Here is a 16,152-nt window from a genome sequence, read left to right on the forward strand (position 1 = left end):
GTATCCATCAGATGAATGACCAACGTTTAAATAGTTGCATGTTTTTGCAGTGGTTAACTGCTGAAATATGTTTGTATATTCTATATGTTTCACGAGTAGTAACTACTCGGACAAATTCGGTCAAGTAGCAAGTGATCAAGGATTTTTCAACCCTCAATCACTTGGGGGGCACATAGGGTATACTGGCGTGCACTTCAACACAGGCAATAAGAGCACGAGCAAAGATATTTGTTTTTAGGCTGACTTGTAAATTTTTGAAGTCCAAAAAGGCCATTAAGCTAACTTGTTTGACAAAGCTTAAGTAACTTGGAATTTTTTAAAAATTTTAAGCTAGAAGCAAATATTCGTGTGACAATAAATGTCATGCTCATAAAATGTTAGAGTAATAAGAGGGTGAGAAAGTATACTTAGTATAGACTTATGAAATATCTAGAATTTCTAAGTTAGAAAACTAAGTACTCATGCGAAAATATAAGGCATATATCAGGGTGACTTTGCTATTCACAATAAACTTGTAATGTTTTAAGTATAAAAAGACTTAATGTTTCAAGTTAGCAAAAAAAAGAAAAGTAAAGTACAAATGCCAAACAGCTCGATCATACGAGCAACAGTGTATTACAAAACACAAAACAAAGTATGATAGAGGGCTGGTAGGATAACAACTTGTCTGGTTAGGCAAAGGCTTCTCTGGTCAGATGAGGGGTCACTGGTTGGCTCTGGCAGGCTGGTCAACCCCTTCTTTAGCTTCAGCTGCTCCTTCCAGTCGGAATGACAGCGTGGGAGAAGTAGATGTGGCACCGGCAGGATTAGTAGCTTCCTCAGCAGCCCTGGCCTCACATTTAGCAAGCTCCTCTGCCTTAATCTCTTCGGTGAGAAAGTCGAGGTTGAGAGGCTTGTTTAGCTTCCACACCTGATAAAAACAGTTGAAGCAGATCTCCTCGTAGCGAGTCAGATCAGCTTCCTTCTCCTGCTTCAGCTCCTCATTCTCGCGAATTAGTCCCTCGTTCTCGCGAGCTAACCCCTCGTTCTCACAAGTCAGTTTGTCTAGCCGATCAGTCAGTGACTTGTTGGCTTGGGTTAGTTTGTCATTCCCATCAGCCAACCCCTTAAGAGACTCCTCTCGCTCAACCACAGTCTTCTCTGACCGCTCCAACTTGGATTGAAGAGCATCCACCTTAGCTTAAGCCTCCACTAGTTGATCATTTAAGACCTTGATCAACTCCTTGTAGTCTACTGCTCGGTGCTGAGCATGACTGATGGTCATGAGCGTCTGCATGAAAAACAAGAGGTTACTACAAAGTATGAATATAAGTAACAAACTGTCTTGTGGTAGAGTACTTACATTCACCAACTGAGCAATCCCTCTCTGTAAGACAACATCAACATTAAGTCGAGGGAAGGATTCAAAGCTTTGAATCGTTGAAGCGTCGTGGAGAGTCTGATCAGCTGCTCCCCTCACAATGGTACTAGCAATGCGTAGTGCCTCGCTCGGGCCGGTCGGACGAGTGGGGGTTAGGCTCGCTGAAGGAGGAAGCGAGGAAAGGGTCAACTGCGGGATTTTAACTAACTCCTCGGGTTGTCTCCCTTGGCTAGGCGGTACTGTCCTCGGGACCTTGCTCGGGGGAGTGGAGACACTTCCTTCTCCAAACTTCCTCTTCGGGGCAGGAGGGGCGTTGTAATGCCTAAACATCTCTGGATCTGCAAAAGAGGAGACACAAGATTTGTTAAAATATATATATATATAAAGCGATATGTGGATAAGTATATTACTACTACAGTTCTATTAATCTCATATCACCAAGTTATCAAACATATTACTATGACTACTAGACTTGAGTTGAGGATCTGATCGAGGAAGTCGTCCTCGTCGTCGGATGATGAGCTCAGGTCCCTCTCAGGCTGGATGGCCTTTCCCTTCTCGGACTGGGCAGGAATAGCAGATCGGCACTGATACTCTGGCTGAGGCTCCCTAATGACGAGATCGCCTGGTCTACAGGAGTGAGGAGATGGTCCAGGAGAAAACTGGTCAGTCACCACCTCAGTGTCGGCGTTGGACTGATCAGTCGCGTTATTCTCCTCAATGGTACTCTCCACTGTGATGTTTTGGTTACATGGTAGTAGGCCCACCATCTGAAGGTTGTCCACAGTAACCAAATTTTTCACGTCCTTCTCCTCGATACACATGTTAGCCAACTCCTCTGCTCGCTTGAACATCTCTTGAGTGGGCAAGGGTTGATCGAATGGACCCGCATGTGTAAAAACCAAGTTGTTGGCTTTGATGTCTGATGTGAGAAAATACTCTGTATAGTATTTCCCAGGGTTCGACTTGTGAGCGATGCCACAAAGGTATTTAACCCCCTTTTGCCTGTGAAAGAGGTGGAAAAAACCTGTGTTCTTATGGCTTGGGTTGGTCCTGAAGTCGAACAAGTAATGTATCTCGTGAGGAGTGGGCTCATCCCAGCCTTGCACATAGTAGAGAATGTACAGCGCAGACAACGCCTGAATCCCATTCGGAGCGATCTGGAAGGGAGAGACGTTGAAGTAATCCACTACTGACCGGAAGAAAGGGTGTAGCGGGATGGTCGCTCCTGCGAAGATATGGTGCCTGGACCAGGCACAGTATGGTCTGCTGGGCCTGTTGGCTCTCTGGTGAGGGTGCGGAAATATCACATTCACCCCTCTCAAACCCAAGGCTTGGATGTGTTTGTCGAACATCCCGGGGTTGAGTTTTGTAGGCTTGGCGGTAAACCAGGAAGGTGTTTCTTCTCCTTCCTTCCTTGGTTTTTGGACGGCCAGGTGCTGGACCTCGGTAGCGAAATTCTGGGAGGTTTGTCTCCGAGTCTTACTTGATTTTGGCACCTGGCGGGGTGGTCTCGAAGAAGCTGCAGTGTGGACCTCACTGCGTTCCACCACTTTTTGCACCGCTCTGCGAGCAACTTGAGGATCCTGGTCCTGGGGGAGTCTATTGGACTTCTTCACCCTCATTGTCGATTGTTCAACTTGATGAAGAAACTGCTCTTCGTGAAGAAAGTACAATGCTGAACGGTGAAGGATCTGCTTAAAGCGGCGGAGGCGATCCTCAGGAGTGCGACTGGTGGGAGACTTTGATGAGGAGTCGCTGCTTTGCGGGGTCTCGATCGACTGCGGGATGGACGTATCGGAATTCGTGTGGTTGTCACCTCCCCTATAGTCAAAGCGATTCATCTACAAAAAATAAAAAATGGGGAGGTGAGTAACCATATAGATAAAATTCAACAAGAACAAAATTTATTTTTCTACTTAGAAAAAATTTATCGAAGTAGTGAAAATATAGCATGTACGGAGAAAAAATAAATTTTGTGCCTAAAGTGCCTAAAAAGTGCTTAAGATCCCTAGGGTGAGCGTGAATTAAAAGTTTTGGACATAGAAAAATTTTTGGTCCAAGTGGCGTGCCAAGTGCCTATGGCATGCCAAGCTTAGTCCGAGGAGCCAAGAAATGCCAAGACACCCGAGGAGTGGTGTGGTGTCCAAGCGGACACTGCTATCTGAGGAGATGCGCACCTGGGTCCGAGGGGTTGCGCCTCATCCGAGCGGTGCACATGGTCCGAGGAGCTGCGCACCTTGTGTCCGAAGAGCCCAGCGTCCCTAGCGTGTCTGCGTGGGTGTCCGACCGGACACCTGGTGTCCGAGGAAGCGTGTCCGAGGGCTCCGTGGGGTCTAGTCCGAGCAGCTCAAGCATTCGAGGGCCCTAGTCCGAATATGGCTAGCATCCGATCGGATGCCCTTGGGATCGAGGGGCAATGGTATGGTCCGATCGGACCATACTTTTTATAAAGAAAAAAAAACAATGGCCAAACGGCCATACCCCATGTCCCATACCCAAACCTCACCATAAACCCTAAGCCAAAAGCTAAGCGTAAAATCCCTAGCACAAACACATTTTTTCACCCAAAACACACAGTCATAAGATCAAAATGGGGAAATTGAAAGGTTTTCAAATGTTCTTGAACCCATATATGCCATCAAAATCCAAAGACCCATATTCATGATTTAGGTTCAAATGACCTATTTTTCTTTAAATTCCTATGAAATTGAAGATAATATTGGGTTACCTATAATCTAAACAACATCAAAACAGCCACCAAACACATTATATCTCTAAGATTCATGGACAAATTCAAGAAGAAATGCTCTATGGAGTTTCGGCCACCACATGCATTTTCATGAAATTTTTTAAAAAAAATAACACAAGTGAAGATGGAAGAGAAGACTTACCCAACTTTGAAGAGCCCTTGATTTGCTTGGAGAATGCTTGAAGAAATGGAGAGATTCACCTTGAAGACCCTTGAAGTTTCGGCCAAGAGAAGGGGAAAATCAAGAGGCTTCGGCCAAAGGAGGAAGAAAAAGATGAGAGGGTTTTTGATATCTAACTTTCTTGTGTATGTGGGAATGTGGGAAGTGTAGGGATCTATTTAAAGAAGAAAAAAATGGGAATTACCATTTATTTTTGGACCCTTGGAATTCCTGGGATATTTTTTCTCCCCACGATTATGAGCAGTTAATTGCAGTGGTCTGTGGAGTTGTGGTCTGTTACATGGCGGGAAGGTAAACAGTTATTTTTTTTATATAGTGTCGTCAGCTATGGAGAAAAAATTTTATTATGTGAGACATCATATAATAAACTTGGAGGGCAAATGTTATCCCCAAATTTTGAAAATGATGACGTGGCAATAGAAATGACAAATATCAAGGAATGGTTGGGTGACCTGGCTTAGGAGTGACCTGGTAGACCGATGAAGAATTTTGACTGGCCAGAGAAGTGTCATTGCCGACCAGGTATGACCTTGTCCGACCAGTCACATGTTTGTCTGCCCAGGCATGACCTTTTCTGCCCAGGCATGACCTTGTCCGACCAGTCACATGTTTGTCTGCCCAGGAATGACCTTTTCTGCCCAGGCATGACCTTGTCCGACCAGTCACATGTTTGTCTGCCCTAGCATGACCTTGTCTGCCCTGGCATGACCTTGTCTGCCCAGGCATGACCTTGTCCGACCAGGCATGACCTTGGCCGATCGGTCATGAACATGTCCGACCAGTCAAGTGCATGTCTGCCCCAGCCAAGGGCTTGTCTGCCCAGTCAAGTGCATGTCTGCCCAGTCAAGTGCGTGTCTGCCCAGTGAAGGTGTGGTCGACCAGGCTGAATGTGATATGGATCGACTAGATAGAGCAAGACTACGTCAAGATTCCCAGAAATGGCTTCAACAAGAATCAGTCTTGGCATGCGCGGGAATCTCTCAATTTATCCCACAAATTTAGTGTATTGTTATATTTTGAATATTATTGTAAATTAAATATAATGAGAATAACCAAATATCCCGATTATGGGGATATCATCTGTACGATCCTAAGCCTATAAATACAAGGCTTTTGGCATCATAAAGAGGATTTTTTTACTTTTGAACTTTTGATCTGAATTTTCTAGAGAGAGAATACTTGTATTTGAGAGAATTTTTGTATTCTTGTAATCTGCACTAAAGAAACTCAACTGACTCAGGTTCATATGATCTTGAGTGCAGGTCTATAATCACAACTCTAAGTGGATTAGGCTATTACCAACACATTGGGGCTGAACCACTATAAAATCGTCTGTGTCGTTTATTTTCTCTTAAAGGTTTTATCGTTTTTGACGTTCACACATCGTTGGCCAAAAACGCGGTCAACACTTAATATTATCATATACAATTAAACCATATTTAATAACTCTTTTAATTTTGATATAACCAATATGAGCAAGTTTATAATTTCTCAAAGTAATAGAATCTAAGTCAAGCATATAGCATTAAGAGGTAGCAATATTATTGTCAAATTTAGAGTCTTGAGTACACAACTTAATCATGTCATCACAAACATATCCCTTTCCCATAAAGTAGTTTCCCTTGGATAAAATGAGCTTACCGGACTCTAACACTGCTTTGATGCTCAGTCTAATAAAATAGTTTCCACTTACAAGATTTCTACTCACAACTGAAACATACAAAACATTTGTAAGAATAACATTCTTTCCTAATGTGAAGAAGAGATCCATATTTTCCTTGCTTATCACCTTGGATTTATGCTAATTTCCCCATTTGGATTTCATGGTCGTCTTTGGTCTCTTCAGAGTTTTTGAAGATTCCTCTATCGTAAGTTACAAGAATGATGGCACAAGTGTCATACAACCATCCTTGCACTTTGCCTCGAATGGCATTCACCTCACGCAAGGTTGCAACCAATTCCTCTTCATTCTTATGTAGATTTTTAGAAGTCGCATTCCCTAGCCCCTCATTCTTATGTGCTTTAGGATTTCCTTCAATGAAATCTCCTCATTCTTATGGAGTATCTTCTTCTCATAGCCCCTCGAAGATGGAGGCAACTTGTCTATTACAACATCCACTATAAAGGACTCTAACAAAGTTATCTTCAGAGTAGATAACATGTTAACAATTACTTGCAATTCATGCACATAAAGACATAGAGGTATTTTATCAAAAAAATTAAATTCCATGTATTAAATTATAAGGAATTTTTTAGTAACTTCTTCGGCTTTGTATTTCTTCTCAAGTGCCTTCCAAATTTCCTTTTCCAATGTAGTGTTGGTGTAGAGATCATAGAGGTAATCCGAGAGAGCGTTGAGGATGTGACCACGGCATATGAGTTCATCTTCTTTCTGCTTCTTCCTTTTCTTGATGACTTCTTGAGAATCAATGTATTTGGGTGGACCTAAAGCCTTCAAATCCTTATTCAAGATGCAGTAACCCTTCAAAGTTGTGAGGACAAACTTGATCTTTTCTTTTCAAAGAACAAAGTTAGAGCCATCAAAGCGACTAACCTCACTCGATCTTGAGAGTTAAATGAAAGGGCTGAGATTGATAAACTTTCTTCCATGATGTTTGGGATTAGGGTTTTGAAAAACAGGAACCTTTGGTATAGACAATTTAGGAATAAAGAACTCTAGGATTTTGGAATATATAATTTTGATTGTTGGGATTATGGCCTTATAAACGCAAAATGAATATTGTAATTTAAAAGAATTAATCTCAAGATAACAATACACACAATAGAAGAATAACACAAATTAAATCAAGGGAAAAAATTACCATTGTAGAGAGAACCCTAGTTACATAAAATCATGAGTTTATTATTTTATGTGATAAACAATGAAGATGACAAAAAGGCTTCACAAAATTGGAATTGTTGTCCGAAAATCTCTATATGAGATTGCTTCCCATATGAGATTGCTAGAAGCTACTACAATGGTGGAATGAGATTGAGATTAACAAGCATTGGTCTTCAAACAAGTTAAGCTTTCTTGATGAAGATCTTGAAGAAAACTAGTAGTCTTTATGAGTTATAGAGAGAGAGAGAGAGTGGAGAGTGATCAATTCACCAAAATTTCATATGAACCCCTTAAATATTATACAAACCATCATTAGTATTAACCAATGAGATTAGAGCATTTTGAAATGAGTTTATAAACTGAAACACGTAAGTATATGGCTTCATACAGACAACCCACGTAATGCATCACCTGCAAGAAGGGGATGTATCCACTACTACAAAAACGGGCTTTCCCGACAGTTTTTAACTATAGCTATTGAGCAATGACGATAGTCGACTAACTGTTGTATTTGTCTATGCCTACGTAGGGGTAGCTACGCCGATAGTTAATAAGTGTCGTCGTTGTTGGCAACGCCGATAGTTAATAAGTGTCGTCGTTGCTGGCAACACCGACAGTTAATACATGTCGTCATTGCTAGCAACACCGATAGTTAATAAGTGTCACCGTTGCAAGCAACGCCGACAGTTAATAGATGTCGCCGTTGTTGGCAACACCGATAGTTAATAAGTGTGGTCATTGCTGGCAACGCCGACAGTTAATAGGTGTCGACGTAACATTAAATATATATATAAATAATAATTTTTCGATATATATTTTTTAAAACTTTTAATTATATTTTTAACAATTGAATTTTGATATAAATTTAAATAAAAAAAATGCTCACATAATTAATTATTACCATGACTTGTAAAAAAATATATATTTATCATAATAAAAATTCATATATATATATACAAAATTTATTCATTCAATTGAAATGTAAATAATATATCAAATCCCCATGAGACCAAATAATTCTCAATAAAAATTCATTATTCTCAATGTAAATAATACATCAAATCCTCACTGTACATAATTCTTACAAGCAAGAAAGAAAATAATACTCAATAACTTGAAGAATTTCTTGTTGTCTTGGTTCTCTTATATAATTGTTTTCGTTCTCTTAAATATCCAAGTAGAGTTTTAGCTAGCTTACTATACAGAATAAACACCATTAAAATCAAACCAAAACTAAAATAAATAGAGAACTTGAGGTTGCGGAAGAAATAAAACGGATGACTAGTTTTTAGTCACAAAAATGATTTATATAAAAGTTGTATTTTTCTTATCAAACAAGATAGCCTCATGACTTCAAGTAGTTAGTCTTAGTTCTTTAAGAAATATGCATCAGATTCTAAGTCCATGGTACTTAGCAAGAAAAGAAAAGATAATATAGTTATAAATAAGAGCACCGAGAACATAAATATAATAGATTATTAATATGTAACACAAGCATACCAGATAACATTTGTTAAATTTGTTAAAGTAACACAACTAGCATACCAGACAAAGTTGTTAAAGTAACACAACGAGTTGTGAATAAGCCTAATCCAAATTTATAAATCTAATTCACATGTGAGTCTACGCAAAATAGAAAATCATAATTCAGCTTGCAAAACAATTTTTTTTTGCATATGATATATAATTTAGTATACAATATGCTAAGTCGGTTAGGAAGAGCATGCAACAAAGTTGCAAAGTAACTAGACAAGAGTCTGTAAATTTCGAGAAAAACGAGCAGCACAACAACTGCAAATCGAACATCTCCAAATTTTAAAATCCTACAAACAAGGCATATGACAGTCCCAGTGCAGTCCAATAAAATCACAGCTCAACTCATTATACTAATTAACTCTCAATATACTATGAACATACACAATTACATTTTAGTTTTGTAACTCGCAAATAATTTCAAAACTCAAAATAATTAAAATCTAAAATAGGAATTTATACCGTAGCGCTTAGGATAGTGCAACACAACGCATACCTGAAAAACCAAATTCAGGTCAAGAACAGGAACAACAAAAATAGTTCACAATAGAATGTTGAAATTGGAGAACAAAAAATGAAAATGAATAGTATTTTCGTGTAGCAGAGATTGTTCGTGAGAACTTGCAAGGCATCAGCATTGAACTTGTTCTCATCAAACAAGACATGGTAATGTGTGGGGCCGCTGGTTCCCTATAAAGGTTTATAAGGAAGAACTTTTATTAATATTTCCTGTTAATAAACAAAGACAAGTTTCTAACCATTGGTTGAAACAAAAGAGAAAGCAAAGCATAGACAGAGGCAAGCATGCCCATTATTTTGATTGAAACAAATAACGGTGCAACAAAAACATCTCAAGTCTACAATCTAGGATAATGTTAATTCTGAAAGAAGAGGCAAATCACAGACCATTCATCAACACATCCCAAACCTATTCATCATTTACACACCAATCAGAAACAGTTTATAAAATCCAACATATCTAAGAATATCAATATAAGTTCTTAGTTCTTAATTACCCCATCAGTGGAGAGAACCATGAATTGGTCTTTGGGAGTGAGACGATGGTAGGTAACATCAGGGACAGATATGATATATGTGCTCTCCCCTCATCAATGTGCGCCTTTATTTCTCCAACGACAACGATCTGATCTGACTACCTTGTTACTTTTTCTATATCATTTATTTTCTATATACAAGAACCAGATAGATAGATAGATAGATACATCATTCACCAAAAAGGAATATTAACCAATAATAATTGGATACTTTAATTATGATGAGTAATCATACACCAAAATATACTAGCTTCCTACATACATATATTTAATATATATATATATATATAGATGATACTTCTACCGTCCATAGTTAAAAGAAGTATCTGCTAATTTGTGCTGGTGTAGAGAAACAAAATCAAACCACGCCTAAAATATTTGTGATTGTGATGTAGTGCAATTCGTTTTTTCAGTTATGACTATAGACATTAAAAGTAGGTTTGGCAGGTTGTGCATTAGATTAGAGTAAACAAATTTGGCTGATTGAAATTTGTGTATAAAGCTTAATAATTATTTTTGAGAAGGTACATTAACTTACCTTAATGTCATCCATCAGTCCAGCAAAATCTAACCCCTTAGATTCTGGGTGATAGTAATGGAAAGTCCTCTAAGGACCATGGGCATCTCTCCAAATGTTATGATGGCTGTAAAATATTGGAATCATATAATCATAAACAAAGATACAAATGTTATTTAAAATTTTGAGTATCAGTGGTGATTTTTAAATACAACTCACTTGGACAATGTTGGAATTGGTATATAGATTAGAGAATCAGGATGAAAACATTTCTGGAAGTCTGCAAAAATCCTGCATGCACACACACACACATATATATATACTTACACACATCTAGTTTGAAATTTGAAGCTTTGTTTACCTGCCTAATGGTGACAACGGCGGTGGTTCCACTACAAGATTCGGACCTCCATGGATTCCGACTAATACCCTTTATTTTTTCGACCACTAGTGAGGCCGATCCTTGGGTGGGTTTTGGAGCTTAGACCACGAGGAGTATGGTGGTGATGCTGGTTAGGCTTGGGGAGGCCCGAGGTAGTCGGAATCTTGCCAGAAAGTGTAGGAGGCGGACGGCTTCGGACTGTTGGTTGACAGCCCTGGGCGGCGCGTACCATGGTGAGCTCGCGGGGGTCAACGTTTCGAGGGCCAGTGGTTCGACTTGGCTGGCGCATGTACGGCTCTGGCGATGGGACGATGACCGTTCGGGCCTGGTTGAAGCAACACAGTAGTGAGAGAGAGAGAGAGAGATTCGGGGAAGAGAGGGAAAAGAGGGAAAGGGAAAGTTTTATCTTTCAGATTTTTCTTTTTATTTAATTACAAAAAAAATCTGATTTTAATATATAAATTCATTTTTAATTAACACAATTTTTTTTATTCAAATTAAAAGAATCTTAATATTTATTTCCAACAATAATATACTAATGGGTGATCAAAATTTATTTTATTTTGATTCTCATAATTTAAAATATAAATCTTTAATTCTTGATAAATCTCATTTATCAAATTTAAAAATTTCTGATTAATATAAATAATAATACAATTTAACAAAAGTAAAACTTTTTAATTCAATTTATTCTCCATTTCAAAATATTAATGTGACTTATTAATTATTCCAAGAAATAATATATAATTGGAGACATAAATCCATCTATTATCTCATTATATAATTAAATTTCAATTTTAATATAAAAATTATTATAAATACAAAAGTTAATAATATAAAAAAATTAGTTTTAAAATTTTTTAATAAATATATATAATATTCATAAATATATATTTAAAAAAAATAGTTTATTTTTAAAATTAAATTATATATTAATTATATTTTTAGATTTTTTTATTTGAATTTCGACGACATTTTATAACTGTCATTATTGGACTTTTATTAACTGTCGGCGTTGAGGTCAATAACAATAATTTTTAACTGTCGGCGTTGGGGTTAATAGCGACACCTTTCAACTGTCGGCATTGGTCTCGAATTAACTGTCGGCGTTGGGGTCAATAGCGACACATTTTAACTGTCGACATTGGTCTCGAATTAACTGTTGGCGTTGGGGTCAATAGCGACTGTCAAAGCAACAGTGACAGTTATTAGCTGTCGGCGTTGGTCTCTATGCCTACAGCTTTTAACCGTCGGCGTAGAGTCCCGCTAAACAATTACGACAGTCAACAGAGTTGACTGTCATGGTTGGGTGTCGGGAAAGCCTAATTTTGTAGTAGTGATCTCCTGTCTAAGCTTTCATTAGATAGGCGATGCATTGCCTCTCAATAGGCAATGCAACACCATTGTCACTGACTTTTCGTCCCGTACATCAACCCAAAATATTTCCAATGCCTCCAAACTTTTTGGGTACTCTTATATACTCCAAAGAAATAATTTGGACCACAAAAGATAATTTTTTAAATGTCTACAACAAAAGTCAATCTGCTCATGTTGACTTCAGTGAAATCTTAATAGTTTTTGCTCCTCTTTGTGCTTAACCAATTTCACTAGGTATTTAACCAATCCTAATAGGTAAACCTTCCACCAAGCCTTCCTTTATCCTCTCAAATGTTAGTGTTTGATCACATGTGTAATATATCAACAAAAATGTTTAAATCATAATAAAACAATTGGTTTATTTTCGTCCTCACAACATCTGGAAAATGCTTTTCAACAACCTTACTACTATAAAAATAATGATTTATATTATTTTAGGGGGATATTTTGAAGCCCTAAATAATTTAGAGACTATTGAAAGCTATTGGAGAGTCAAAGACGATTCATCTTAGAGTTTTTTTCTTCTATCTTCCTTTATGCACTATTTATTAACTTTCGTGGTTGTTTTATATTTCTTGATGAATTAAATATATTTTTTAGAGTTATGATCTAGTCAAACATTAATCATTAATGATATTTAGTTTAATTTAATATTTTCTTCTTCATATATATGTTTGAGTTCTCTAATTTGTGTTTATTGCTTGTGAGTACCTAATAAGCATTTACATGATTTATGATTTTTATTTAAGATATGAGAATTTATAATTAAATATGCTATAGTTAGAGAATCATAGATTCTTATAGGATAAGAATATCTATATAATATGTGTAGTGTGAAGTTTATGTTCTTAATGACTCCTAATAGGTTGAAATTTCCATAGAGATGTAGGGAGTTTATTTATTTATTAGTTTTACTTTCTACCTCTTGAGAAACAATAAGAAATACATTAGAAAACTACTTTAAACATAGGAAGAAGTTGTAAAAATATGATAGATACATTCAAGATGATTGTTATGGAGAAGTAACAAACCCTAGGTTTTTTATTATATAAGTTATTGTCAATTGTTTGCATTCATTTATTTTATTATTCATTTGTTAATCAATCATAATTAAGACTAAGAAAATTGGTAATTAATAAGCAATCTTTGTGGGAACGATAATTTTACTTCTCTCTATTACTTGTTTACGATTACATGCACTTGCGTACTAAATTTTCACAACAAAGTTTTAGCTCCGTTGCCATGAATTTTTTTAATATTAATAAAATCAGTTTAATTCTAATTTGGTTTTATTGCCAGTTTTGTTCTAACTTTTTCTGTTTCTATCTCATAAGTTATTTAAGGAATAAATTTGAGTTTATGCGTAGAATTAAAGATACTAAACCTTAACCAATTGATCTTTAGATAGAGAAGACATGTAAACATAATTGTAAGAACAAGAGAAAAGGTTCCAAGAGAGAACCTATAATCAATAGGAATGAGGGTGTGAATCAAGACTTGGTCATTCCTGAGCAGAATGCCAATGCACGTCCAATGAACAGAATCAAGCATTCGAATGTCGGCCATTAATGCTAACAATTTTGAAAGCAAGCATGCTATCTTCTCAATTGTTTAGTCTATGGTGCAGTATAGCGGATTACATTTGGAAGACCTCAACACTCATATTGCCAACTTTCTAGAGTTGTGTGTAACTTTCAAATATATTGGGTTGGGTGACAATTTTATTCGACTGAGACTATTTCTATTATTGGTACGAGATAAGGAGAAAATTTGACTAAATTCATTGATGACTACTTTAGTAGTACATGGGAGGAACTCTCTCAAAAGCCCTATCTAAATTCTTTCCACAACTTAAAGTTATGATGTTGCGATCTGAAATTAATAACTCGCTCACTATTAAGGAGGTGTCCCCATCATGGCATATAGGAATAGATGTTGTTCCATAACTTTTACAATGGTTTGTGTATTAGTACTCACACTATTATTGATGTTGCAATAGAAGAAGCTTTGATGAGTAAGACTACGAATGAAGGTTTTGAGTTACTTGGGGAGATGGCCATGAATAATTCTCAAATATAAATAACGAAAACCAAAATAAAAATAAAAATCAATTTTCAACATCTAATCTCATCCCAAATTTATTATTCCTAAGAAACTAAAATTTCTCCTAAATCCATCGAAAGCAAAATATAAAAAATAAAAAATTCATAAACACAAATTTATTCATAAATACAAAGAAGTAAACAAAAATTTGTTAAATCAACCATGATGCAAAGTGGAAAGAAACCCAATCCATGGTTCAAATATGCACTTCCATGGTTTCATTACGTTGGATGAATAACAAGAAGTGGAGAAAGCATTTGGAGCTATGAATAAGCTTCCCCCAAAACCTATATATGAAGCTCTGACAACCAATTTGCTAAGCTCACTGTTTTGAACTCCATTGCCTTGAACACAAGCTCGAGCCAGAGGGTCCTTTAACTTCCAAGGGGAGACTCGTGAACTAGAGTCTCATGGCCCAGATCCATCATCAACTAAGAGGCTTCGCTCGTTGTCCTTTTAATTAAGATCTCATGACCCATATCTTCAACGCTACCTTGTCGCCTCTGCTTGAACACGAACAAGATCTATCAGTCTTGCCATTGATGCTAGCTTGTCGCCTTTGTTTGAACACGATCAAGATCTGCTGCTATGGAAGCCTGCTATCGTGGGAGCTAGCTGCAAGAACAATGATGTAATAATAAGAAGAAGAAGAGGCGGAAAGGAAAACAAAAAAATGAAAGTTAAGATTTTAGGTTTGACTTTAAATTATATTTTGAATTAAAAATATTTATTTTTAATTAAGAAACAATTTTCTTAAATACTTTATTTTAAAATATTTTTATTTATTTTAAAAATGTATATTTAATGATATAATTAATTCATAAATTAAAAAACTCTTGGATATTTGGGATATATTGAAAAATATTTTAAACAAAATTGAGTCCAGAGTACTATTTTGATCCATTTTGTAAAAAGAAGTGTCTGAATTATCATTTAACAAAACACACGGTCTGATTAATAACTTTTGCACAATACAGGGGAAAAAATTGTATTTATCTTATCATTAAATATTATAATTGTTCATTTATTAGTTAATTATGCCTGTTGACCCTCAAATTGGTCAACGACATAGACTCAATTAAAACAATAGAAAATGAGATGAAATCAAGACAACAAGATAAACGACACAAAAGATTTATCGTGGTTCGGCCCCAATAAGATGATAATGACCTACGTCCACTTAGTGTTCTTATTGATGTAAAATCCCAATAGTTGCGATCAATGAACTAGGATTCACGAGTTTTACAAGCTTTCAGATGAATACAATTATGGTGGATAAAAACACTCTATTTCTCTCTGAAAATTCTGAAGTTCCAAAAAGTAAAAATCCCAAAAGTAAAAAAGTCCGTTCTCTTGAGCCCTTTGATTCTTATTTATAGGCTCAAGGAGTTCTATATGGGCCAATGGGCCTTAATTATATTTAATACAGGTGTATCTAAATAATAACAGAAATTACAACTAATGCGTAATTGTAAAATTACATATCGGAAGGAAATAAATGAATATACGTGACCAGGCTGGTCGCCCATAATTATAATGTCTGATGAGTCAATTCTCTTCTAGTCAATGGTCGAATAGATTATACTTACTTAAACTGCCACGTGCATCCCACGTGTAGGCCAGTCCTGCTACGTCTTTAGGTAGACCGTTTCTGGGTTAACATTTGCCCCCCAAGTTTATTTTACTGCGACCAGCATAAAGTAAACTTAAATGACCGACCTTTCATATGACCTATCACATCTGTCAGTGCCTTTTCAAAAAGTAGCTAATTATGGTTGTTGCAGTTTCCCAAAAAAAATTTGATGGCTAACACGTTTCCCCATGTTTCAAAAACTCATGCCCCATCATTACCTTTTTATCTGTGCCTCGATCAATATAAATAACTCATTCTTTTCACTTTTCACTTTTTACCATTCTTCTTTTCCTCAAGACTCATGCCCCATATGACTAACAAGACCCCAAATAGATTATGGGCATATGACCTACTTAGCTAGTAGGACCCCACTAATCTAATGGGCATATGACTTGTTTAGTCTATAGGACCCCAAGT

General features: G+C 36.7%; 1 protein-coding gene across 6 annotated transcripts; it reads right to left on the reverse strand.

The window, feature by feature from the left end:
- Nucleotides 1-478: 478 nt before the first annotated feature.
- Nucleotides 479-11,027, reverse strand: LOC133782422 (uncharacterized). Of its 6 annotated transcripts, XM_062221725.1 has the most exons (7): nucleotides 10,460-11,027; nucleotides 10,262-10,367; nucleotides 9,685-9,812; nucleotides 9,131-9,358; nucleotides 1,819-3,204; nucleotides 1,343-1,698; nucleotides 479-1,270 (listed from the first exon to the last, which is right to left on the reverse strand). In XM_062221725.1, exons 5-6 carry the CDS (start codon nucleotides 3,202-3,204, stop codon nucleotides 1,564-1,566), a joined length of 1,521 nt encoding a protein of 506 aa, XP_062077709.1. In that variant the 5' UTR covers nucleotides 9,131-9,358; nucleotides 9,685-9,812; nucleotides 10,262-10,367; nucleotides 10,460-11,027; the 3' UTR covers nucleotides 479-1,270; nucleotides 1,343-1,563. The 6 variants fall into 6 exon arrangements, 5 of the variants coding, with proteins under 5 accessions (XP_062077709.1, XP_062077707.1, XP_062077705.1 ...); XM_062221723.1 differs by having other exon boundaries at nucleotides 9,131-10,367; nucleotides 10,460-10,531; nucleotides 10,602-11,027; XM_062221721.1 differs by having other exon boundaries at nucleotides 9,131-9,854.
- Nucleotides 11,028-16,152: the final 5,125 nt, after the last annotated feature.

The sequence above is a fragment of the Humulus lupulus genome, chromosome 6 (genome assembly GCF_963169125.1).
Source record: "Humulus lupulus chromosome 6, drHumLupu1.1, whole genome shotgun sequence".
Classification (NCBI taxonomy): Eukaryota; Viridiplantae; Streptophyta; class Magnoliopsida; order Rosales; family Cannabaceae; genus Humulus; species Humulus lupulus.